The sequence below is a fragment of the Tinamus guttatus genome, unplaced genomic scaffold (genome assembly GCF_059628265.1).
Source record: "Tinamus guttatus ecotype Peru unplaced genomic scaffold, ASM5962826v1 Tinamus_guttatus_pri_ptg000125l, whole genome shotgun sequence".
NCBI classification, from domain to species: domain Eukaryota; kingdom Metazoa; phylum Chordata; class Aves; order Tinamiformes; family Tinamidae; genus Tinamus; species Tinamus guttatus.
Window position 1 is genome coordinate 6,006,965 of NW_028288659.1, and position 24,380 is coordinate 6,031,344.

The 24,380-nt window shown below is 48.3% G+C and overlaps 1 protein-coding gene across 4 annotated transcripts in view; it reads right to left on the bottom strand.

Moving 5' to 3' along the window:
* HIPK2 (homeodomain interacting protein kinase 2) overlaps positions 1–24,380 on the bottom strand; it is a 117,846-nt gene that overhangs the window by 3,559 nt on the left and 89,907 nt on the right. For 2 of the 4 annotated variants that reach the window (XM_088521597.1, XM_088521596.1), the window contains exons 7-14: positions 22,462–22,624; positions 19,791–19,917; positions 17,898–18,019; positions 13,654–13,796; positions 12,710–12,889; positions 10,473–10,757; positions 1,369–1,616; positions 203–363 (exon numbers count right to left, since the gene is read on the bottom strand). In XM_088521597.1, coding sequence (XP_088377723.1) covers positions 203–363; positions 1,369–1,616; positions 10,473–10,757; positions 12,710–12,889; positions 13,654–13,796; positions 17,898–18,019; positions 19,791–19,917; positions 22,462–22,624 — 1,429 coding nt within the window. Of the gene's footprint in view, positions 1–202; positions 364–1,368; positions 1,617–10,472; positions 10,758–12,709; positions 12,890–13,653; positions 13,797–17,897; positions 18,020–19,790; positions 20,011–22,461; positions 22,625–24,380 lie in introns of all 4 variants that reach the window. The other 2 variants (XM_088521595.1, XM_088521594.1) reach the window with 1 other exon arrangement.

Genomic DNA, 24,380 nt, shown 5'->3' on the forward strand with positions numbered 1-24,380 from the left:
CTTCCAAATACACTGTCAGTTCACTGCCAGCCCACTCAGGAGTGGGATCAGCCCTGCCTGAGCTAGAAGACCACGATTTGCAGTGAAGTTAGCTCAACATGGGGCCCAACTATTATTAGGCTGGGACAGGACAGCCCATGCTGGTGCAGCAGTGGGTTATGTCCTGATGATGCACTGCCAGAATCTATCTAGGTTTACTTACCTGGCTTAGATTAAGAGGCTGCTGCTGCTGGAAATGTGCTCCTGGTCGCTGCTGCCTATAGGCAACGGCTCCAGACGAGCTCCCTGAAGAGTGACCGCTGGTGGAGGTCACGGTGCTGGAGGACTTGGACTTGTAGGAGGATGAGTGGTGACTGGTGGTGACTGTGCCAGGAAAGGAAACACATTTGTAGCTTACATCATTTTCTTTAATTGATCACCCTACCTTCTCACTGAATCTCCTCAAGCATGTCTTTTGGGAGGAGACATACAACAGAAGTAGGATAAGCAAATGTTCTCTCTTAATTAGCAGAATACCACAACAGTGTCTCGTAAACATGGCCCAGCCTGTTATCCTAGAAGCAGCCACACAAGCCCTACATCTGGATCCCAAACTGGGCCTGGAGAAGGCTCTACAGATCCTTCAGAAGCGCCAGGAGCCGTTCTGCCAGGAGATCTGTCAGATACAGGCACAAATCCCAAAGAGAGGCAGGAAAGTATAGTGTGCACAGCCCAAAAAGGCCCTGGCTTAGCCAACCTCACTGCGATAGGCAGGGAGGGAGCTAGCGGGGAGCTCACCGCCGGAGCCTCTGCGCTCACCAAGACTGCGTCAAATGGCAGCACTGCCAAGCAGCTGAAAGCTTACTGCGCCAGGCAAACTTTACCAGGAGCCCCTTTTCAATACAGGATACTGCCTCTAATTGTAGAGGCTCCAGAGGAGCAAACCTCATTCGCCCAGTCAGGAAGATCCTGGGGAAGGGTTCTCCCCAGAAATGAAAAAAAAAGGCTTTGGATGAAAATGCACCTGTGTTTTCAATCTTCTACCCATATTAAAGTAAACCTACGGAAAGGCATGGCAGGAAAGGTTCACACTTGCATTTGGGAGCCTTTTATGTCATATGCTGAACTACAGGCTTCATTCTGTTCCTGGATTATTACAGAAGTGACTGGGAATGACACTTGCGCCCGTGACTCCTGCGTGTACCAGAGTACATTAATAACGCAATACAGCTCCCAAGAACAGATGTGTCACTTGAGAGGAGGGCAGGAGCACGGTTTCTTTGGAAAACAAAACAAACAAACAAACAAAATGAAACCGAACAATGAGATTCTTCCAAGATAAATCATTTATTTCTTACTAATTCTCTTGACGGAAGAGGTGCAATTTACCTGGCGCCAGGCTATCGCACTCTACCAACACCTCACTGGCCTGGGTTTTCAGTGGTGGCACGATGATCGTTCGGGGGTTCCCACTGCAGTGAGTCTCTGGAACCCCTTTGGTGTCGTAGGTGTTCCCGTTGTTCTGCCCTGCGCGATGCTGCACTGAGTAAGGGCTGTTGTTGCTGGAGGAATCGGAGTAGGGGGAATCATGCACAGTGACGCAGCTGATGACGTTCTTCCTTTGCTTGGACAAGGTGCTGAAACACAAGCACACAACAGGAAAGCGTGAATGGGCAATGACCATCACAGAAGCCACTAGAAGACTCTGTTCCCGACTGGCTAGCTTTGTAAAGCAGAGCATAACGTTCAGTTCTTGGCCAGATAAAGGCTGTTTAAGCCAAATCCTGGGTTTCAAAACTCACTTGCTGCTATTCCAGGAAAGCCTTCCTGGAGGTCAAGGAGTGAGTAAGACATTGTGGATAGATTTTACATTCGCACTGCTGAGAATAGCACTGAACCAGACTGCCAGATCTATTTTCAGTCTGCTTTTTATATATGTGTGCAGTAGGGGCCCAGCAGTTATACTATGCTTTGTTGCAAGTCTCACCACCCACATAAAAATGTGACGGTTTCTCCCAACCTTCCAGCAATGGTTTAATAATAGATGCCATGAATTTTCATGATTATATCCCATGAATTTACAAAATATACTCCATTCTATTTACTAATATAGTACAATGGGCATATATTGTCAATAAGCATTTGAAACTGAGGAATGAATGAAGTAAAAATGAGCAAAGTACATATTGCCAGACAGAATCTTTTGGGTTGCTCTCTTTCCTCTGAAGAAGCAATGGGTCTCCCAACTCTAATGCGAATTATCAAGGTCCTGCTGCAGCTAATCTATCTATGACATCAAAGAAGAGATTAAAAAGGAGCATCAACACTTCCAAGATTAGTGCTAGAAGTTCATTAGACTAGACTGCATGAGCACAATTGGGATTTGCTCCACTATTGTGTCTAATTATTCCTGATGGTTTCTCCTTCCTGTTATGAGCTTGTTTGGAGAGAAAAAGAGAGAGCAAAAAAGAGGAGGGAGGAAGGGGGATGGTGGAGATTTGCTTAAATGTCTCACATCCTTGACAGTGCACAGACCTTGACTACAGAAAATAGCTGCTATGTTTCACTGATTGCATTATGTTGTTATGGCAACTGAAGTTTTTAAAATGATGAAAAGAAATGGATAGCACATAAAAAGCTAAGTAATTAGGCTTAATGGTAGAAACAGCCCCAACAGGAGCAGAAACGCCATGGAGAGGAAGGAATTCATCTCTCAACTTCTCGAGCGCCGCTTCTGCAGGAGGGAGATCCCTTTCCCGGGGAGCCTCGTCTCCATCCCCACTCTCTGGCACGGTCAGCCCCGAGGGGAGCTGGCAGCTCCCTCCCTGGACTTGGGACGGGCAAGTTACCTTTTCCACTAAATAATGCATCGGGGGCAAGTTCCCAGACTTCTCCCGGGCTAAATAACAGGATGCTGGGTACCCCAAGGAAGACACAAGCCCTCGTGGTTCTGGGCACTGTGAAAAACACACACTGAGACAGAGAAGGACCTAAGAAGTTAGGGATGAAGTTACTGCACAGGGGCCTGGAGGTTGAACGCAACCCTCGCAGGAGCAGGGACCTTTCCCACGGGGATGTGGTGTAGAGCAGTATTGGGGCATTCCACAAGCAGTCAGGGAACGCTGGACTGCAACAACGAGAACAGCAGCAGCGTATCTTCAAAAGGACAATCTATTTGCTGAAAGGTATGGTGATAAAAAAAATGTAATATTGAACCAATAAAAATGACTAATATTGTGTCAGTGTTTCTCTCTCCTTCAATAGAAATGTCTGTAATCACCCATTTATGAATATCCACATTGCTTGCCCTTTGCAACTCCCCTTGGCTGCTGGTTGGGAGGAGTTATATATTCTCTACCTCTGACAGTTATTGCATTTTGTAAGGAAAATGCAAGTCACTGAACAGTTTTCTGACAACTGATAAGGTCTAGCTGTTTCTTTTACAGCCCCTTACATAAGGGACTTAGCTGCAGAACTGGAAATACTTGATCTTGCCTGATACTTGACACAGGAAAGGCTGGATGGTTGCTTTTCTGTGAGATCTAAGCTACTTATTATTGTTTTAGAATGGGTACATTTTTCACCAATTTGGTTGAAGGATTGTCAAAGCAGGGAGAGCTCATGCAGAGCCTTGTTCAAAATGTTAGAGCTCACTGGTTGCAAAAAGAAAATCAAACAAATTTGTTAGCTTAAACAAATAAATGACTCAAGCCCCAAACCCTTCAGGAGAGGGGGATACAGGCAGGATATTAAACTCATTTTATAGATGGGAAAGGGAGAAGGGCGAGAGCTGTCCTGCTAGGCCTTATGTAAGAGCTTAGCACTACTAACAAGTGTTGTTCCACTGAAGTCAGCTGGACTACACCCAGCAACAGAGCTAAAGCACGTGGGTAAATATTTGCAGGATTAGGGCCTAAGTGATTAGCCTCTTGATTCAGCAGGCTCCATCATTTCAAGCGCATGAGCAGTCCCATTGAAAGCAGATGGGTTTTTTTTCCCCCTTTAGGAAAGGTAACAACTGCAGTTAATGTTGGAGAACACAGAGAAGTCAATGGGGACTATTCACATGCTCAGAGCGAGGCACCTGCTGTACCACAGCCTGCCCGAGAGATTAAGGGTGGGGATTTCAAAAGCATCAAAGGCCCAACTCATGCTGAAAATCAGTTGATTCAGAGGCTTGAAGTGACATGTTGTGCCGAAACGGGGGCTTTTGAAAATGTGAGCCAGAGGGGCTAGCGTTCCCCCTTCTCCCTGCTTCCTAGCCAGGCAGCAACCGTCCTCCCTCCAGCTCCCTCCAAGGCCTCAGCCGCTCTCCCCACTTTGCAGGCAGCAGAGCTGTGTGTGTGGGGGGCGTCCAGCGCGGCCTATGGGCTTCCCTGCTCACAAAACACCAGGACTGAGAGACGCACGAGGTGCCTGAGAGCTTCACCCGTTGACGTCGTGCCTGCCTCCTCCACAGGCCTGCCGTGTTCCTGCAAGCCAGCCACGGCTCCAGGGATGTTTGCGCTTCCACAGAAAAACACTATTACGAAGCCTTGCCCCCGTCCTCCTAAGCCTTCTGCAGCCCTGGTAATGGCTGTGCCTCCTGCAGGCTCCGCAGGACTGACGCGGCTGTGGGGCGAGCGGCACGCACGGCCGGGTGCCACGCGTGGGCACGTGCATCTCAACTCCCCCGGGGAGGGAAGCGGGCACGCTGCCAAAGTGGCATCGAATTCATCTACGCAAACCAAAAAGCGCTGGGTCAGGAAGGCTTTTTAACCCGCAGCGGCTGGAGCTGCGGCCTCCCTTCCAGAACAGCAGCTGGACAAATAAGCGCCGCTTTGTAAGCGTGTGATTTATTTATGAGCTGCAGCCCATTCCCACCCTGTCCTGAAGAGCTTGTTCCCAAGCTCAGACCCCAAGCAATTCGTGCCATGGCTTTGAACAAGCAGCTCTCCAAGACAGTTTTATCGGCCGTGTGAGGACTGCAAGGGAAAGAGTGCCCGTGCCCCATGGCAAGGCAAGGTTTCCAAGGGAAATCTGCAGGAGGAAAGGCACGGGAGCAAGGTAGGAAACTGAGGCGGGCATCTGAGGTACTATTAAGGGGAAGGTGTGGAAGACAGGCATGGAGGAGCACAGCAAAGACACTAATGAAAAGAAGATGCTCAGAATTAGCTGTGGAAGCAACTTTGAAACCATCTCTACAACCAAGGACAAGGACAGGGATAACAGCACTTGCAAAACAAAGCATCTTCAGAGGAGATAACTTCTACTTGCTGAAGGCCCATCCCTCAAGCTTGCGGTACGATAGCATTTCACTAAAAGGATCTTTTTCCCCCTACATATCCTTAGCTCTACCAGAGGCCCATAAAAACAAATGGAGTCAAGTGGGCACAAATCTCAGTGCACTCTTCGCCCGCAGAAATACAGACCTTGTCCAGGTGGCCTGAGCCGCAGCAACACCAGCTTTCAATGCTCAAGGTCGCTACGCCAGTCTCCTCGCACGGAGCGGGAGAGCAGCTGCCCCACAAGCGTGCGTCCCAGCCGCGCGCCACGCGAGCGTCGCGGCGCACCCCGGCACTTGTGCGAGCCAGCCCTCTCAAAGCACAACACACGCACACCTTTGAGTCTGTGGCTTCGGAATAAGCCACCTATTCCGAGAAAGCACAGAGCCAGCCGACAGCCACAACCGCAATCCCTCTCTTCACACTGAAACTCATGAAAACTCCTCGAAGGCTACGCCAGGGCCGCTCTGTTTGGCTGTATAGCACATGCTGGTGGGGCCTGAGGTACTTACAGACACCCGCTTAGCAGGTGGTAAAGGTCCTGCTGCTGAAGCTTGCTGACAGAGCTGCCTCTGTTATTTTAAGCATTGGTGGCATGCTGGTGCGTCTTTGGGAGACACGGGATGGCAATCTTACCCCTGCTATCAGCTGACCGTGGTTACTCAATGCATTGCTATGCACGGGGAGTGCATTATGTGCAGCGTAACATTGCCACAATAGGCTGATGTCAAGGGAGAATTACAAACGGTATTTTTAGCCCCTTCCCCCAAACGCCCATCTGCAAACGGGCAGACCTCCAGCAAACACCGGGTCTGTGCGAGAGGAATGTCCTCTGACGTAGCCTCCACCACCACTGCACCACGACGTGGAGGAGGTGAATAACGACCTGCATCAGCTCATGCTTTAATAAGACTCACACAGCGACTTCACTGTATATTTTATCATCTTAAATAAAAAATAAGCAAGAATTTTGTGCCATGGGGCATGACCAATGAGGCAGTTGCTCAGTATGCCCAAACTGAGCTGTGGTCAGTTTTCTTGCCCACAAAGACACCTGGAAATATCCCCCTGCTGCCAGCACACGCGTCCTCTCCCTCCCTCCCTCTTATCCATAATTTAGTCATCCTGAGATGCACTTGTGCCTCTCCAGTCTATATTTAAGTTGCTGCTTTATTTTTCCCCACTTGTTAGCTTCAGAAATATTTAATCAAGGGAAGGTTTATATTTAAACCACTGCACCATGTGAAGGTGCAGGCTGGGGAGCACTTAACTAGGTGGCCAGTTGTGGATATTTGCTCTGGCTGTTGAGACTGCAGTTGCACTGTCAGTCAGTCTGTCTATCTGCTTGACCTTCTTGCTACAGCATTTGAGTGCAAATGCTTCCACCAAATACTTACAATATTTATAAGAAAAATGGAATATATTTATAAGAAAACTGTCAGGTCTGTGCTCTGTTTTTACCCCACTAAGACCTTCAGGGATAACATTTAGGCCCAAAGCCTGCTTTGGTGAATAGATACCACTCAGGATATTACTTCATAGCACAGCAGTGAACATCTCCTTGGCCTACAGGATCTCTTTGCAAAGGGACTTGAACTGAGAGTCAAATAACCCACTGCTGATAAGCAAACAGGGTCATGAAATGGCTTCCTGTCCATTTAATGCTTTGTATACGCACATTTTTTTCTACTTTCTATAGGACAAAAAGTCAAATGGAAAACTTTGCGGGCATCAGAACCAAAGTAAGAACGGCTTCATTCAGTCAAGATGGTCCCTTTTTTTATTTTGATATATTTATATTTACTTCCCTTTTATTTTATTTAAAATGCATGTTTCTATTTTTTTTTTCATTATGAAGGAAAAAAAAATCGGAAAATACTTAAAAATACTTTCCTCCCTGAAAACAAAGAGTCAAAACAGACCTGCTTGCAATCTTGAAACTTCTTGAGATTTCACCGTGTTGGAGCTGTTACTTTCAAACCTCCACATATCCTGCAAAAACGCTGGGTTTGGACAAGCCGATGGATCTAATGGAAAATCCGGGCCCGGGAAGCACCAACCCTTCCCAGAGACAGTCCTGGCGGCTGCTCCTGCCCCGGTCCCCAGCTTGGGGCCCAGCAGGTGGCCCCCTCGGACAAGGCTCCTGTGCCCAAGGCCACCTCGCTGGGGCTCCCCGGCAGAGCGGGACCTCGGTGGGTTTTAGACAGGGACCAATTTTAAGCAAGGCCCATCTAATCCCATCCCACAGCTGTGTTTGCCATTAACTGAAGGGAAACGGCCCGAATCACATGGGATTCTTCAGATTTTTATTTCAACTGTAAAAATGTTGCACTAGAAAAGCTCTCTCTGCTGCGCTGGTATTATACAAAAAAAAAGGCTTTTCTGTCAGAGTAAATCCAAACTGTAGGGCTCCTTCACTGCCCTAGAACTATCTCCTGTATCAGTGTTACCCGTCTTTTCCAAAGTGAGATTTATGAACTCCCACTCTACCGAAGGATCAACCTCTCCAGACACAGGTAGCTCTAATCTCTCTTACCTGAGCAATCAGTGCAACAAAAAAATCCCCTCTTGCAGGTCAGAGAGAGATGCCTAGCCCTGCCGAAAGTAACAGAAGGGAGTTTTGTACCAAATTCAGAGGTTGAGCCGACTTAAGGAAGCCAACGCAAAGACACCACCGGTATCAATTGGATGGGATGAGGCAGTATGTTTTAACTGATCTGTCACCAACAATATTATTTCAGCATCTGATGTCACCAGGAGGGAGTTTCAAGTTATTCTTTATTTTTCATCTCCACACCATAGCTATTGCCCAAGAGGGCAATTCTTGCATAAGTACGGGTGAGACTGCATTCTTTGCACAGCCTCATTTTTAACCTTGGTTGCAGATCCTGAACATATGGGTACTGGTTACATTAAGCGTATACTTTACTACACTCTCATTTTTCTTGGAGGCAAAAAAATCTATGAGTAAGAAAACTATGAGGTATTTTGCTAAATGCGACACGCTTTCAATTGAAAACCCCTCTTGTTTGACAGGGGCCAAGTTTGTGACTATTAAATGCTGCTATGGCCGTTTTGGGTGAAAGCTACACTCTCTTACACCAGCTGAGAATCTGGCCTTAAGTCTGTCCAGGTCAAAAGGCTCTGAACAAATTGATTTCACTCTCTCTGAGACTTCAACCAGAAATTCTCCTGTGGGACATGCTGTTTTCCATGTGTTTCTCTCTCTCTAATGCTCCCCTCTCTCTGGTTATAAACACACAGACAATTTAACTCATTCTGGAATTCCAAAATGTGGCTTCAAACAGGCTGCGTCCATGCAAAATGTCTCTGCATTGCTTAGAAATTAAATCTAGCACTTAAGCTTTGGCCTTCCAGGAATGCTGTAGTCCTGGCACTCCGTATAGATATGCCATATGGATATAAAAAGTAGCCAGGGATCTGATCCCAGGCAGGAACGTGTCCTGAATACACTTTAGTCATAGGAAAGACAGTTTGTTTATCTAAGTTGGGCTCCTGGGACTACTTTGCTAACCCCTCTGCAAACTTTGCCCAAACATCCAAATACCCCCAACTCCCAACTTCATTTCCAGACATTTTCCAGAACTTTGCTCTGTCTGTCTCCCTGGAGAGGTGCTAAGTGAAGAAACTGGTCAGATGGCAGCAAAGTTGACTGTCAGCTAAAGTGGTTGCGGGATCACAGCTCTTCTCCCCACCCCTCTGCAGGCCAAAATGATACGCAGGCAGCAAGCAAAAGCACTCGCACGTAATTTTCCTGAAGCCTGAACTTGGCACCAGGGGTGAGTAAACACGCTTGCAAATAGCTCTCCTTACCCTTGGGATACCTGCTGTCCTCACGCTGCCTGACCTCACAACCTTTGTTTTCAATGTCTCTTTGTCCTTCTTTTCTCATAAGAACCCTGATAGTTGGGACTCCTTATTTCTAATTCACCTGACTTCCACTTGACCTTTACCTAGCCCTTCCTGGAAATAAACTTTCTGCCTCTGGGGTCTGAGGTAACATATGCCTACCAAAGGAATACTATAACATATATATATATATATACACACACACACGCACGCACACACATGTATATATACAGTATGTTACGTTGTCCTGTGATCAATGCACCTTACAATGAATGATTCCTTCCAAGGCAAGCTTGACTCTGAGGGGCACTGAGCTCTTACCACCCCAAATTTGAGGTAGGCAAAAGGGGAAAGAAAAACTGAGGTCGCTAGCAGGAGGAATTCGGATATTACAGCCATAGACACCCGAATCGTATGGCTTCTCTTTACAGACTTGTAGTTCCTTGAGGCCAAATGCATCTCATCTGTTCTGTGCACATTTTCAGTGTTCCACTTACCATCATAGTGCAGAGATACAGAGAGATATTTCTAATGATTAAAGGAAAATCTACCGTGGAACTTGTCCTAAATAGACAAAAAAGAAGCCTATTTCGCTCTTGACAGTATTAGAAGTGTAAGGTTAGAAAATTCCCAGCTCAGTTACCAACTTAAAGGTGCCATAATTCCCCAGCTATTTGCAAGGCTGCTTCTCCGGCAACTTTTAAAAGGGAGTGGCATCTTGTGACTGACATCAGATGGGAAACCTAGAGCGCACGTTATGTGATGAAAGGTTCTGAAAAGACAGTCTTGGGGAAGGAAGTCCTCCCTCATCCACAGCACCCGATCAGCAAAGGCAGCTGCCCTGTGCCTCCTCGCTCTTCACTCTGGATTGAGTGAGTTATTGCTCTGAGGAGCAATCCCAGTGCCACAGTCTTTACATCCTTTTCCATCCTCTCTGCAGAGCCAGTCAAAAGCCATCAACTGAACCTCCCTCATGACAACAGTTGACGGATGTTTTGTCAATACAATCAGAACTGAACAACCCCCTTGCAATGTATTTACTGTTACTAGGTGTTTACTGCAACCATTAACACTTTTCAGGACCTTTTCATGGAAAATGCCATATACAGAAGGTGTCATTTAATGCTCTCTGTAGCTGTTTGGATCGCTTAGAAAGAGAAAAGGCCGTTTTGAGCTACCTTCCCTCCAAGCCTGTATTTGTGTCTTTGTTTTAAGCAGCTGAGTTAAAGAGGCTCATTACCATCATTACCGTCACATCTCCAAGTCTCCTTCCAGCAGAGGCAGGGAGAGCGGCCGTTCCCTGGGAGAGGCGGGGAAGGGCGCGGGGAGGCAGCGCGCAGGCGCGGCGCTGCGGCTCACCTGGTGGGCGCGTGCTTCTGCTCCTCCTCTTCGTCCGTGTCGCTGCTGATGGTGATGACGCTCACGGCGGGGCTCGGCGTGTCGGGGATGACGATGGTCTGGCGCTGCCGCTCGCGCGCGCCGCCGCCGCCCGCCGCATCGCCCCAGCCGCACGTGACGGCGCTGCTGCACGCGGGGCTGGTGTGCAGCATGGCGCAGCGCGGCGGCGTGTTCTCCTTGACCCGCTTCGAGCGCTGAGGGGAGCTGAGCGACTGCGAGGACGACACTTCGTAGGTGGACGCGTTTCTGGAAACGGGAAAGGCCGTTAGCTGGTTAAAACCTGGGCCCCGTTGCCACGGCCTCTGCTTCTCCCACGCTGATTTACGGGCTCTGGAAAAACTGCAGAACTGGCATGGTCACCCCTTCGAAGGACAGGATGCCTCATGTGACATTATCAGAATTGACTGAATAGCTTCTTTCACGAAAAATAAATCAAGACTTGTGTTTTTTTTTTTCCCCCCCCCAGAAATTGCCAAATCGGAAATGCTGCCTCTTGGGAGCTACTTGGGATGGCTTGTGCTGGGAGGCAGAGGCTACTCGCAGAGCCCAGGCACACCAGGGACACACAGGCTGGCACAGGAAGAAACAGTACTCCAGGGATAACCCCTTTCTCACACATTGGAGGAGTCGCATGATGCACCAAGACCAGATATTAGTCTAAATACCTACTTGTTTTCTTGGACAGAAAAAGTTAAACATAGGTTTAGAATTTGTTGTGGAAATCAACAAGCACTTATGATGAAAACTGTTGTGTCTATTTTGTTGTTGTTTTTAGTTGAAAATTCAATTTCATGTTTAAGATTTTTTTTTGCAACTAACAAGCCAATGCTTCTCACTCTAGGGCAGCGGTGTCCCATGGACTACAGCAGCCAGGCAGGAAGGTAGAAACCCGGTTCCAGTCCATTCCATTTCCATGAGAGGCAGCAGACATAAATCAGAAGGAAAACAACAATCCTTATCATGCAATGGAAAGAAAGCCTTGTTTTTTTTTCCAGTTTCCCTACTTCAGTTTCTCTGCATGAAATACAAGAGGGCTCACTTGGAGCAGAGGTCTAAGCACAGAATCTATGACCCAAAGAGTGCAGCACACGCAAGTCTGCAGTGCAAATATTTATCAAGGCACACTGACTAGTCCTCCTTTCACTAATTCTCCAAGATTTCTTTTTTTCGTTCTTTATTTCTTGTATTTATTCTTCCCATTGCAAAAATGCTAGAAAAAGTAAAGTTCTGGTTTTGTTCTACAGTGGGCCCTGGGCTGCATTTCCAGTTTGGCCTGAAAGCTAACAAAAAGAATAGGTGACATCTATCAAAAGGAAGTCATTGTGGACATATCACACTATTCCAACTTACATGGGGTCTTTTGCATAACAAAAGACTGCACAGTAGCATTTGCAGTGCTCTTTGAATACCAATGAGCAGCATGCCTCAAAAGGAGCACATTCCTCATTTGGATACAAGAGCGTCATCATTAATGAAAACGTAGAACTGCAGAAACCAGTTGCTCTGAAAGTACCTGATTCCTCCTTGACACAGACACCCTGCCTAGGAAGGGCAAAGCAAGGGAAGAGACCTTGCACAGGCCCATTCATGGCAACAGACAGCCCCTTTTACTTAGCTTGCTGGGGACATGGCTGCCTCTGTTCTGCATTATGAATGGACTAAGGCAGCTGGAGCCTACTCAAAGTAATGCAACATTAGAGAGCGGATAAACGGGAAGGATTTAAACAGTGGCCTCTTAACCAGAGTCAAATTTGTTGCAAACTCAGAGCTCCTCCGGCTTCTGTCCAGTGACCCAGGAAAACCACAAGGTCTTTTGTTTTCATCACTGCACAAGTGGTGGCCCATTCTGGATCCCTCCCCTGCTCTTTATTTATTTTTTTATTTAGGGCAGCTCAGCTGAAGGCCTAGTTTCACAATTGACAGGACTCCTGCCATGTGTGCTTCTTAAACACCTGTGACAGGCCCTGTAATCATCCTACAATTTTAGTAGCGGCTCCGCCACTCACCAGCGCTGCGGTCACCCCAAACCGACAGCACCAAAACCACCCGCCACCCGCACCACCGCGCACTCTTTATGCTGCTCATCGCCGTGCTAGCAGATCAAGCGAGCCCAAGGAAGGCTCCTCCGGGCGCAGGCCCGCGCGCGGCGCTGTCCCCAGAGGTCGCCCCGACAGGAACGGGCCTTCGCGCGCACTCACCGGGGCGCCGACTGGTGCTGCTTACTCTTCCTGGCGGAGGTGGCGGTGGCGGGCGGCTGGCGCATGACGTGCGCGACACCCACGTTCACGGGTTGGGCTGCGGGGAGAGTCACATGGCTAGCTAACAGCGCGGGCTGCTGCATGATGGGGTTATAGTGGCTGCCGTGAGCGTGCGTGTTTCTGCAAAGGCGGGAGACAGGCACACGTTGGAAATGCAACCGGCGGCTTTTGCTCAGCTCCCTGACACGCTCCCACCAGCTTCGCCAAGGCGCCTCCCTCCAGGAGCCTCTGGCATCTCATCTCCAGCCCCGCCACCATCTCATGCTGACAGGGTTTTTCCCAGGAAAGAACCTGCCCCTTGGAAGTGAGTTGAGGGAGCGCTTACAGCACTATGCTCTGTTACAAGGACAGTCAACCAAGAAGCTCTGGCCACAAGAGGTGCGTGCCGGGGGCTGCCACCTCCACCCTCTCTCCCCTTGCTCCACAGCATTGGCCATTGCGAGATGCTCGCCCTCGGCCCACTTTGCCCAAAGCCCCCTCCTCTTCTCCCGTCTTCCCCAGAGCTGGGGAGTACTTCAGGGAGCCCTCGGCCCACTTTGCCCAAAGCCCCCTCCTCTTCTCCCGTCTTCCCCAGAGCTGGGGAGTACTTCAGGGAGCCCTGAAATCCCACTCGGACAATGCTACAATTGAGAAGCTGCTCATCTTTTCTTTAGGGAGAAGATTTGGGTTTACAGCGCACCCTCCTATGCCCACACAGGATATCTGGAAGTGCTTCCTGAAAAACAGCAAGCTGCTAGATCTCCATGGCCACAACCATGCTCTTGGAACGACTTCTTATAGACAAAACCTATCAGAAACTGCCCCAGTTTGGAGGCCACCTCCGAAACACACATGGGCAGATGTCTCACAGACACATAGGCGCCTTCTGAGAGCTCCCCATTTACCTCCAGTCTGCCAGGGGCTGGGTCCCAGCCATGGACTCGGGGATGACGGTCGCGTGCTGGACAGACGTGTGGGTGGCGACTCCAGTGAGCTGCTGCCAGGCGGGAGGGAGCAGGATCTGCTGCGTGCCGCTGGGCCAGGCTTGCTGCGGAGCAGAGGAAAGACTGCAGCTCAACAAGAATCCTCACATGCCAAGCCTCAGAGGTGGCCACGCTCAGGTGGCATGGCTAGTAATGATCATGATGATGAGAGCAGGAATATCTAGCTCTCAGCTAACGCTTTTCATTCCTAGATCACTAAAACTTTAAGGAAATCATAGCAAATCCAGTAAAAGTTATCAGTATGGAGAGGATAAAGGTGGGTAAAAAGTCCCTGCCTACCAAAACAGCAGCCGTGTGTTTTCAGGGAATGGGAGGCATTGAAAACGAAAATGGTCTGCATTTCAACCCAAACAACAAACATATTTGCACCTTGTAATTGGATAACTTGGGTCATCCCGTGCTGGTGGCTCCATGGAGGAGTCCGATAATCTTTTGCAACCTGAAGACTTTCTGTTTTCTTCAGAAGAAAGCCCTGGCTCCTACCTGCTGCTTGAAGTAGCCCCAGCAGCTTCTCACTACCTGGGCCAGGGAACACAGGAACATCAGTGACAACCCTCCTTAGGTCCAGTTAGCCCCACTATACTGGGTCCTTAAAAAGTTGCATAATCCCTGTAAAGAGGCTAAGTTTTAAAGAAGACTCTCCTAGGCATGCATTTGTGCCCATTTGCATCACCACATAAATTCTGGAAACCACTTCCCTAACTTGTGGGCCCTCTGCAGTCCCCCAATTAAAAAATAAACTCTTCCCAGATGGGCTCCAAGTTTTGATTGCCTTGTAATTTTCTGCATTGCTGAGTTAGATGAAAAGGCTGCTCTGGTGAGGCCTCTCAGCAACACCTGCCAAAGGAAAGCTGCAAAGGATGGACAGCCACAGGGTCCCCGAGAGCTGTTCACATCAGGAGCTATAACCACAGGCTGCTGCTGGTCAAAGCAGTGAGAAGCAGGAGGCAAAGAGATGAAAGAAAGAAAAAAGACCTTTAAAAAATAAAAATAAAAAAAAAACAAAATCCAGTTTTGATTTAAAAGAGGCAAATAAATTATTGTTGCTCTCAGCCCCAGGAGACTATTTGGATTTACTTGTGCAGAAAACTGTTTCCTCCCTTTTCAGAAAGGGTACTGAACAAACCAAAGCTCCTTTCCCTACCATAAATCTTGATTCAGTGCCAGGGTCCAGGCACAAATTCCTCACTTATTAGGTAAGGACCACTGAATCATTTAATCTGCAGATAAGACTCATCTGAGCTGATCCACTAGTACCGGGCACAGTGCTTGCACACGGGAGGCTCGTGCCTGCAGTCTCCATCTGCTCCCAGTTATTGCATTAGTGGGGAATTGCGCCGCCACGGCCGAGCGCGGGTGCCCCTGCGCTCCGTCCCCGCTGCGACAGAGCTGCCACCCCGCTGCAAAGCAAGAACAACTAACGCAATAGGTGCCTTCGTTCTGAAAACTGGTGGAAGTATTGTGGGAAAGGAGCTACAGTGAGGGCAGTTTAGGGCATTATTTGAGAAGAGGGAGCTGTTCTCGACCATGCCATAGAAGCAGGCCAGAAAAATGTAGAACTTTGAACCTTTTGAGATCTGGAGCAGCGGAGGTTTTAGGAAAGAACGGTCTCCCTTCCCCTCTCTCTGTGCATGCAGTAGGTGGATATACTTGTTTGGGAGAGTGAAAACGGATCCAGAGAAATTATTTTTGTCACTTGTTTGCATCTTGCAGGCTGCTCATTTTGTCTAAATCTCCACATCCCAGTGTGCAATATGAAGGTGACAGAGATGCTCAAAACACAAGCACAGCCTTTGCCTTGGGTACATGCCACCTGCTACCTGGAACTCCTTCGCACTCCGTGGAAGTGGGAGACCCGTATAAAATACATATAAAATACACAGGGAGAGTCAGACTGGCATCCACCTGCTTTCCACACTGGGCTGCAGTAAGACTCTGCCAGCCACAAGAGCTGTCCTGATGTGGGCAAGCACAAGGACCCACGTCATGGACTGGCTGGGGGAGAGGAGACTGATGGCACCGTGCTGGGCTGGGAGCACCACGAGCAGCATCACACCTGCCCTGGTTTGGGGACGCAAGTAAGGTGGCTGGGAGGGCAGAAGCAGGCTCTGGAAGGGCTACCCTCCTCGTCAGGGACAGTCCCTCTTGCAGTTTAGGCAATGACATAGTCCAGGCTGAGCAGTGTTAGATAAGCAGCTGTGCATGAGAGGAATAGCTCTCTACTGAAAGAGAGACACAGAGCTGTTCAGAGATCGGATGAGACTACAATGCATTACAAAGGAGCTGTGTTTTTCCATTCAGGAAACTCGAATTGGGTGCAGATTTGTTTATCGGATCAGCTGCTCAGCCCTAACCGAGGGAGGCCTGTGGGCACCAGATGCCACCGGCATCAATCAGTGCGCATTACCACCAGAGCAGAAGTCAGCGCTCCTCACTGTGCGAGACAGACTGATATATCAGCAGACAGACTGCCCTCTCTTTTATTAAATCAAATATAAAAAACCTATTCAAGTGAGGAGCATTTCTCAGAAGCAACTTAAATTCCCTCATCTAAGTGGCAATAAATAAAATGTCAATAGGAAGTACTAGAGGAGTAGCCCAGGAAACTGGAGTCCAGGTAAGAGAGATATTCAGAAAATTACAGCAAAGCTTCTCTTGAACAGCCACTCCACCCAACTCGACCAGCCTGGATAAGGCCACCTTGAGAATAAAAAAATGAATTGTAGGTTCCAAGATCTTCCAAGATCTTGCTGTCTTCAAGATACTTCTGATCCAACTCTCATCCCTTTAACCCATGTTGCACAGCATGTCAAAAATGCAAAGGCCATATTTTTATGGGCCTCAGTAGGCCTGACTTTCAAAATGGTAGGTGCGCGTCAAGATACAACACTTACTTCACCCAGCCCTGGACTGGCTTTTTGCACAAGTAGGTCCTTGCAATTTTGCCTGCACAGAGAGTTCCTTACTTTTAAATTGTTTCTGTTTCCCTTGCCTCTTAGACTCTCTTTTCTTACCAAACAAGAGAGATGGCCCCTGTAACATGTCATGACAGGCTTCAACAGAGCCTGATTTGGTGCTGCAGCAGGCTGATGTCAAGCAACAGCCCTCTAACAAAGACTCCTATTAGGAATGGGCAGGGCACATTAGCTAATGGAAATCATGCGGGCTGCAAGTTGTGTTTTGCTCTGCCTTCACTGATAAGCTGGCACAGGAAAGCAATTGCACCAACTGCCAATGGTACCTCTTACCCTGGCAATATCTCACCCTAGCAATTCAACATACATCTCTGGCATTAATGAGAGCATGGTAGATGAAAACTAACCCTGAGTTGGAGGCATGCATTTCTGACTTCCACATCACCTCTTCCTGGCTGCGCAACTTAATATTGCTCAGTTTGCTGTCAGAGACATCCCTGATACTGGCAGAACTACTAAGGCGCCAACTGTTTAAAAAGAGAAACTAAAACCCAAGAGGGGCAGATTCATTGAAGCCAGCAAAGAGGAATAAACTACTCCTCCATTCTGAGAGGCTGGAAGTCCCCTTAAGGGAGATGAGCGATTGTATCTGTTTCCTTTTTTTTTTCTCCTGAGGAAGAATCATGTGCTTCCTGTTAGGATCTTTTGTGCAACTGTGCCAAGAAGTGTGACTGCCAAGGTGAGTTCCTTGGCTGTCCGGTCCTTGCCTCTGTCCCTTTGCACCTCTCTCTCTCTCTCTCTCATATCGTCTATCTCACAACTTGCATGAGAGATGTTTTTCAGCAGCATACAATTGACTACAGTTCCTGGAGAGAAACTGCTGCAGAGATCATGAGTTCATGACGATTCAGCAAGGTTCCTGCTGATTCCTCCTCTCCTGTCCACAGAGGCTTGACACAACTTCCTCTGAGGCTTCCCGCTGATTTCAATGGAGGAGCAGGAGGAAAGAATGGGTTTCTAGACACTTTTTGAGACACTTTTTCTACTCATCCATCTACCCATCCAGACCTTGAACTCAGTGTTGAACTGGGAGAGGGCTAGACATTTTACACAAAATTGGAGACATTTATACGGCTGCTCTAATCTCCAAACTGCACCTCAACAAATCCTCATCCTCCAGATAGATAATGAAAAGCACCTGCTCTGCTTGGTCTCTTCAGAGCTTGTTACCTGTGCGAGGAGTCCTGGCTGGATCTGGAGAGGCTGGGCCCCAGGAGCCTGAGTGACGATGGGAACGGCGTTCTCCATCCGAACCGAGTACCCAGCGTGCTTCGAAGGGGAGGCTTGTAACCCTGTTCCATGAGCACAGAAAACACAGAATTAGACATCAACAACTCCTTGAAGAAAGAGGGTCTGGTTTTCAGAGGCGTCTAAGGCACTAGCTGATGTTCACTGAAACTAGAGTGTTCAGGACCTCTGAAAAATCAGGCTCTCTGAGTCCCACATATACCATTCCAACCCAAGGACATCCATCAGATGCTGGAAAACATGATGCGTGCATAAGGGTGCATAAAATACATTTTTAAAGACATTAACAGATTAACTGAGTTCATGTTTTCACCTCAAACCTGATGGATACATTTCAATACAATGTGTACTGGGAGAAAAGGAAGTGGGAAAGGGAACAGTTTCTCTTCCTGGATGTTCTTGGTTCAACAACAGAAAATGTTTCTTGTTAGCTGAAAAACACTACCTTGTGGGAACACTCTCAAGATTGTGATGAAAGTGGGACAGGAATCCAGAACTGAGTATTCACTCAGCCTTGGCTTGGACAGGTAATTTGCTCTTGAACAGCTTCTCAAGAGTCATATTTAAAGGCTCTGATTAGAAAGTGTAAGCTAATGCACTCCAAACTTAGCCACACATTAGCCTAACTGTGCTGCAGAAAGGCTACCACTCCAGCACTCAGTGCATGGCAGAGGTACACACATCCCCAGCTTTAGAGCTTTCTCAAGACATAAAGTGGAAGATGTCAGCTTACATATTCTAATAAGCCATTTCTGAACTGTTTTCATGTTAACTGTGTACAAAAAGTCTACCTAAAACTCTCCTAGCTCAAAGGGGCTTTGACAGTCCTGGAGAACATTTAATAAGTGCCTGGAGACTGCTGCACAGACAGACTTGGAGAAATAAAGAGGAGAAGTTGCACCAGCGGAACCATGGTCTATTTACAGATTTCTATTCAGAAGTCTATTTACTTCTTACAGATACCTGGCTAGATTTTGAAAACTGCTCCAGCATGGAAAGTCAAGAGAAGGACAAGTGACTAAGACAGATCATTACAGATCCGGTTGCCAGACAGGGCATCCACACACTGTCAGTTACAGGCTCACCCCAGCTAAGTTAGCCAACACTAGTGGACTAGCACTCCCAAATCCAAAGCAGGAACTAGTCCTCAGAGCTGCTCCTGATGCAGTTGCTCCTGTGCAGTTATTGGGATCACTTGCAGTACACGTGCCCAGTCCAGACAGGCACATCTGCTCTGTGAGTCCATACACAGAACCTGGGAGCCATACTCCTGGGTCCATGCCTGGGAGCGTCCATACTTCCTGCTGGTATAAACAGGCAAAGCTGCTGATGCAACCGTTGTGATAAAAGGCCACAAGTGTCTGCCGGCAGGGTAAACTCATCCCCAACAGCACCATAATCCCTGCTGCACTAACTTTCTAATTCCCCCTTTAAACACCTGAGTCATGGAGAAGTGATTAACCACTTATTTACATACTGATGTGCGGCTGCTGGGGGATAGTGTTTTCATGTTTACCGTAATGAGGCAGAAGCTCCTCAAACAGCTCCATTCAGGAAAGAAAAAGGTAGGAATCACATTCCATGCCCAACATTTTAGACCAGTCACGTCCAACCCACAGCGCGAAGGCAACATATTGCCCATGAGCTCCATCACTCGCAACACTTTATCCTGCTGAGGCCTAAGTAATCTGCAAGGACTTCTTTGCTGATACTTATTAAGCCGTTTTTATAAGTTTGTTCCAAACCAGAGTTGCATGAAAGAGCAGTGGGGAGGAGGCTGGGGGCTGGCTGAGAGCTGGCGGAGCTCTCCCCTACCTTGGAAGCCTGGTGGGCAGACGATGAGAGCTTGCTGGAAGGGGTCGGGCCGGGCACAGATCTGCGCAGTTCCCGTCTGCAAGGGCATGCTCCGCTGGGCCACCGCAGCCATGGACGCCGCTGAGGGCTGGTAGAGTGCAGATTGGTAATTTAGTATGGAGACTTCGGGGTTGGCTAAGGAAATAGTGGCACTGGAGGAGGTGGGAGCCAGGTTGGTGGTCTAAAGGAATGATGGGAATTAAACAAAAACAAAACAACAACACAAAAATGAGGGAGATGGGTAGGTTGGAAGAAGCAAAACCCCTCCCGCCAAAAAGTAAAATTGTATTAAAAAATAATAATAATAAAAATCAGCAAACCAAAAATAAAGGAGGAGCTGAACAGGACACTAAGGAGCAGAACAGGACACTAAGGAGCAGGGAAGCAAGAAGCAGGGAAGGGAGCACGTCCTCGGTGGAGAACCGCAGCGGTACCTAGGGCAGTGCCTCTGGACAATGCCACGGGCACTACCCAGACATGTGGGGCATTCTCCAAAGCAGAACCATGTCCCCCGTTTGTCCCCACGCTGGCCTTCACTTGCAGAATATGGGAAACAGGTACAGGAAGTGCTACCATCCCCAGACCAAGTTGCTCTCCCCTTGTACACCCAGCTCTAGGAGAAACTCGCGTTGCAGCATCTCCTCTACCTTCACCTATGGCAGTTCATGCCTCTCGGAGTACGTTTTGAATTTGAGGAGTCAGAAGGCATAGTATTAGGTAGTAGTAATACTTATAAAGCCCAAATTTCACTCAGCTTAATGTTAAAATCACTCAGAGCAGAAATTCTGGCACAAATTTCCAAAAAGCCACAAAATTCAGCCAAGCTTTCTGCAAAACATTTAGAAATCTTAGGGTGACTTCTATTTTACTTGGACTGAGTCTGCAACATAGCCCCTGAACAGCATTGCTGCTGCTCTGTAGAAACACTCCCTGGTGTACATGTCTGAGAGATCAGGATCCAGCACACCGGAGCCCTGCTGCCCCATCCCTGCCAGCGCTCCCCTCCAAACGCAGCACCGGCCGTGCTGGCCACGCATCGGATGACGCTCATCCCACAGTCACTGCAGGAACAAGATGGAGAGGAGGCTGCAGGAGGCAGTGGGCTCCGCATCATTCGCTGCCCTCTTCACCAGCAGGCACGCGATGGGTACCGGGGCTGCGCCGGCACCTCAGGCTACGGTGGCAAACATCTCTGCCTCCCTACTCTCTCTGTGCAACGCACCAAGTAGCCACCTCACATACTGTTAGGCTCAGGAGTCCCAGCCAGAGAGAAAGGGCAAAGCCTTGAGATTTTGCACCAGCAGGGAGCATCCAGGAGCCAGACCAGATGGCAGGGGGAAGAGGATGGCGCAAGCTTTGGAGCTTGTTCAGATTGAAACTCTCTTCCCAGACGTGTTTCTACTGCTTCTTCGAGGAACGCTGGCGATACCCGTCCCGCTCGCAGCACACGCCCCGTGGGAGGGCTCGGGGAGTACTCCCTGACCTCCCTGTCACCGCTGCTCTGCGAGCAGAGAATCGCAACAGCGCGAGCTGCGAGGAAACGAGGGCAACCGCGGCGCTAAGGCTGCCCCAGCCCCGCCAGCTGGGGCTGGGGAGCGTGTACGTAGCTCCAACCTCTTCCTCAGTCAGCATCTCGGGAACAGTCACAAACAGACAGCAGAGCTCATAACCAGCGCTCTGGTGCATTACCCTGTGCACGACCCACCTCTGTACGTAACTGCTTAATGAATTGCTCCAAAGGACCTTACGCAACGCGTGCGCTGAAGGACTGAGTCACGAAGCCTGGATTTCTAAACGGCACTGGAACACTCTGTACATCTGTGCAGTTTTAGGGACTCTGCTTCCAAAATACCAGGCGCCAGCTCCGCAGTGCCACTGGCAACCTCTACAGCGAGTCTCCCGCAGCGTTCTCTAGGAAGGCTGAAAGGACGGGAGCTACTGCTTGCGCTTCAGCCTCCTGGAGCCCTCGCCCTGGAGGCTCTCCTGTCCCTGCTGCAATACAGCGCCCCTGTTAATGGTTTGGCCTGCTGCTCATACAAGGTTTGTCAACACAATAATCTCCCAAATTAAGACCTGTAAAACTATTACAGGAGTGCAAAGTACAACTACAAAGCCAGAGCCCACCAAGGCAGAGCACAATCTGTCCAGAGTGGACATGTGTGCACACCCCGGGTCGCTTGTGGCACCTGAAGTTAAACCAGCGACAGACACTGCCACTAAACTCATCTTTCCTGATGATTTGTTACAGTCCTCTGTCTGCTATAGAACAGTTTCAGTTATTTTTACCTTAGTACTAATTTGCAGAAGTGTTGTAAGATTGCAAATACCTCTGCCTGATCCACTGAGTGCAGTGCTGCTTGTTGCATTAAGGGACTAAGGAGCTTCTCCCCATAGCAACCTCCCAGGTAAGCAGGATTTATCACCTCCAGCGACAACATAAGCAATGAGGGCAGCACCTGACAATCACACACAGTGCCTCAAAATTACCGCTTGCCTGAGGAGAATGAAGAGGCGCTGACAGCAAGAAAGCACCATCATTTTTGCAGGCAGGTAAAATGGCCTTTGTGTTTCACACCTAGGACCCACTGACAGGACCATTTCAGGCACTGGATGCTTCCAATCATGCTCTCACCTGGTTGTGGACCGTGTTCAGCTGGTTGTTGAAGGTCATGGTCAAGTTGGTGGATGTGCTCGGGGCTACGTGGGTGATGAACGGCGTCTTGCTCTGGTTCACGGTGTCATACATATTCACCCGCCGCTTGCAAATCTCCATGTTCTGGAAGCAGGACTTGACACTGTGCAAGGAAAGGGGAAACTAACCCATCAACGGAGAAAGTTAACGGTTTATCACAGTGGCCCAACATGAGGCCTCAAAAGCAGGCTTGGCACATCCTAGGCTCATAAGCACTTTGCTATTTTATGTGCCACTAATACTAACCACTATTAGTTTCAGTTAACCCTACTTGGACTGAATAAGGCCAGGAGGGTGTCAAGGAGAAGACTGACTGATGTTTCCTCCTTTGGTGTATGTCTAATATGGTTTTAGAAGGCTTTTGCAAGTGAGGTCACTGTTTTTGACCTGAAAAATCCTGTTTAGCCCTTTTGAGAAGTAACTCACTGAGAAAGACCTTGATCATGCCAAGATGGTTAAAACATTGTTGGTGTTTGACTGCGCACGTCCACAGATGCTTATCTTAAAGCACGTGAGCCGTGAGCGTGAGCCGCCCTGCTGCAGGTAACAGGACAATTCACATGCCAAAAGGTCCTGCCAAATCAGAGCCATCACCTCCCTCTGGGAACCGGGTTCTGAGGTTATCTCAGACTGAGAATCAGCTCTTGGGAACAAAAGAATACAGCCTCTCCCTCTACACAAAATTGCCTTTAAATATTATTGATGTGGCAATGGTGATTTGGGGAAGTATCGTATTTTGTATTCTCAGTAAAGCAAACGCGGAACCGCTATCAGACTTAAGGTGTCTGGTAGGTGGAACTGTCAGTATTAAAGCAGTTTAGTGGCTTAAGAGATAATACCATAGTGACCTTGTGCAAAACCACATTTTTTTATGAAATCTCTGCTCTCCAAGCTCTGAAAACTTGTACAGATATTACAACAATTTTTCCACAATTTACAACTTGGTTGTGAATGACAACTCAGTATAAATTGATTTATTTTGCTTCAGCCTTTCAAACCAAGAAAAGAAAAGTAAAAATCTGGGGTACAGTTGTATACAGAATTTCCTTTGAAATGATGCAAGCTGCTAGAGGTAGGACAAATAAAGAAATCCTCATGTCGCATGACTTTTGAGAAAAAATGCCCTTTTGTTTTGTTAGTGCAGTAATCAACCTTATTTTGATTCTACGTAACAACATATAATTCATGTTAATAAAATACTGTGTTCTCACTGTAAAAATAATGATAAGAAAAGGTACAGAGCAAAACAGGATCAAAGGCCCGAGGAGTACAAAACAGTTGAAGATCCATGCAGTCGAAGACGTGCAAAGGAGAGTTAGACTCGCTTTGCTGTTTGACAGGAACCATGCAGAACAACTCCTCATGGGCTGCTTGAACTTACAGCCTCTCTGAAGCACAACCACAGCAGAAACTGCTTCCAGAAGCTCCATCTTCCATACATTTCCCCTTCCTCTGCTGCCTGATTTGCTTTTAAGAGAGACTACAACTCCCAGCATCTCTTGAGGCTTTGAAGTTTTCTACACTGAAAACCACAGGCAATCACGGACTAAATTTCTATCAATCCACCACACAGGCTGCAGCTTATTGCTCTCCACCTCCAACGTGGAGCAGCTTCTTGGAGTTACGCACGCACCTGGCACAGCACTTAGCATTCAGGGACCTGGTGCTGAGCTTTCTTTTCTAATTTGGGCAAAATCCTTGCCTCTTGCAGTGGCATTTTCCATCTTTCTGGGGCTTCGCCTGAGCAGCAACAAGTGATAGCTCCAGAAGTGAAGACCTGCTCCAATCCGCTTCATTAGTGGAAATATTCCTGACAGCAATGGATTATGCCACAAATCTCTCAAATCTCACACCATCAA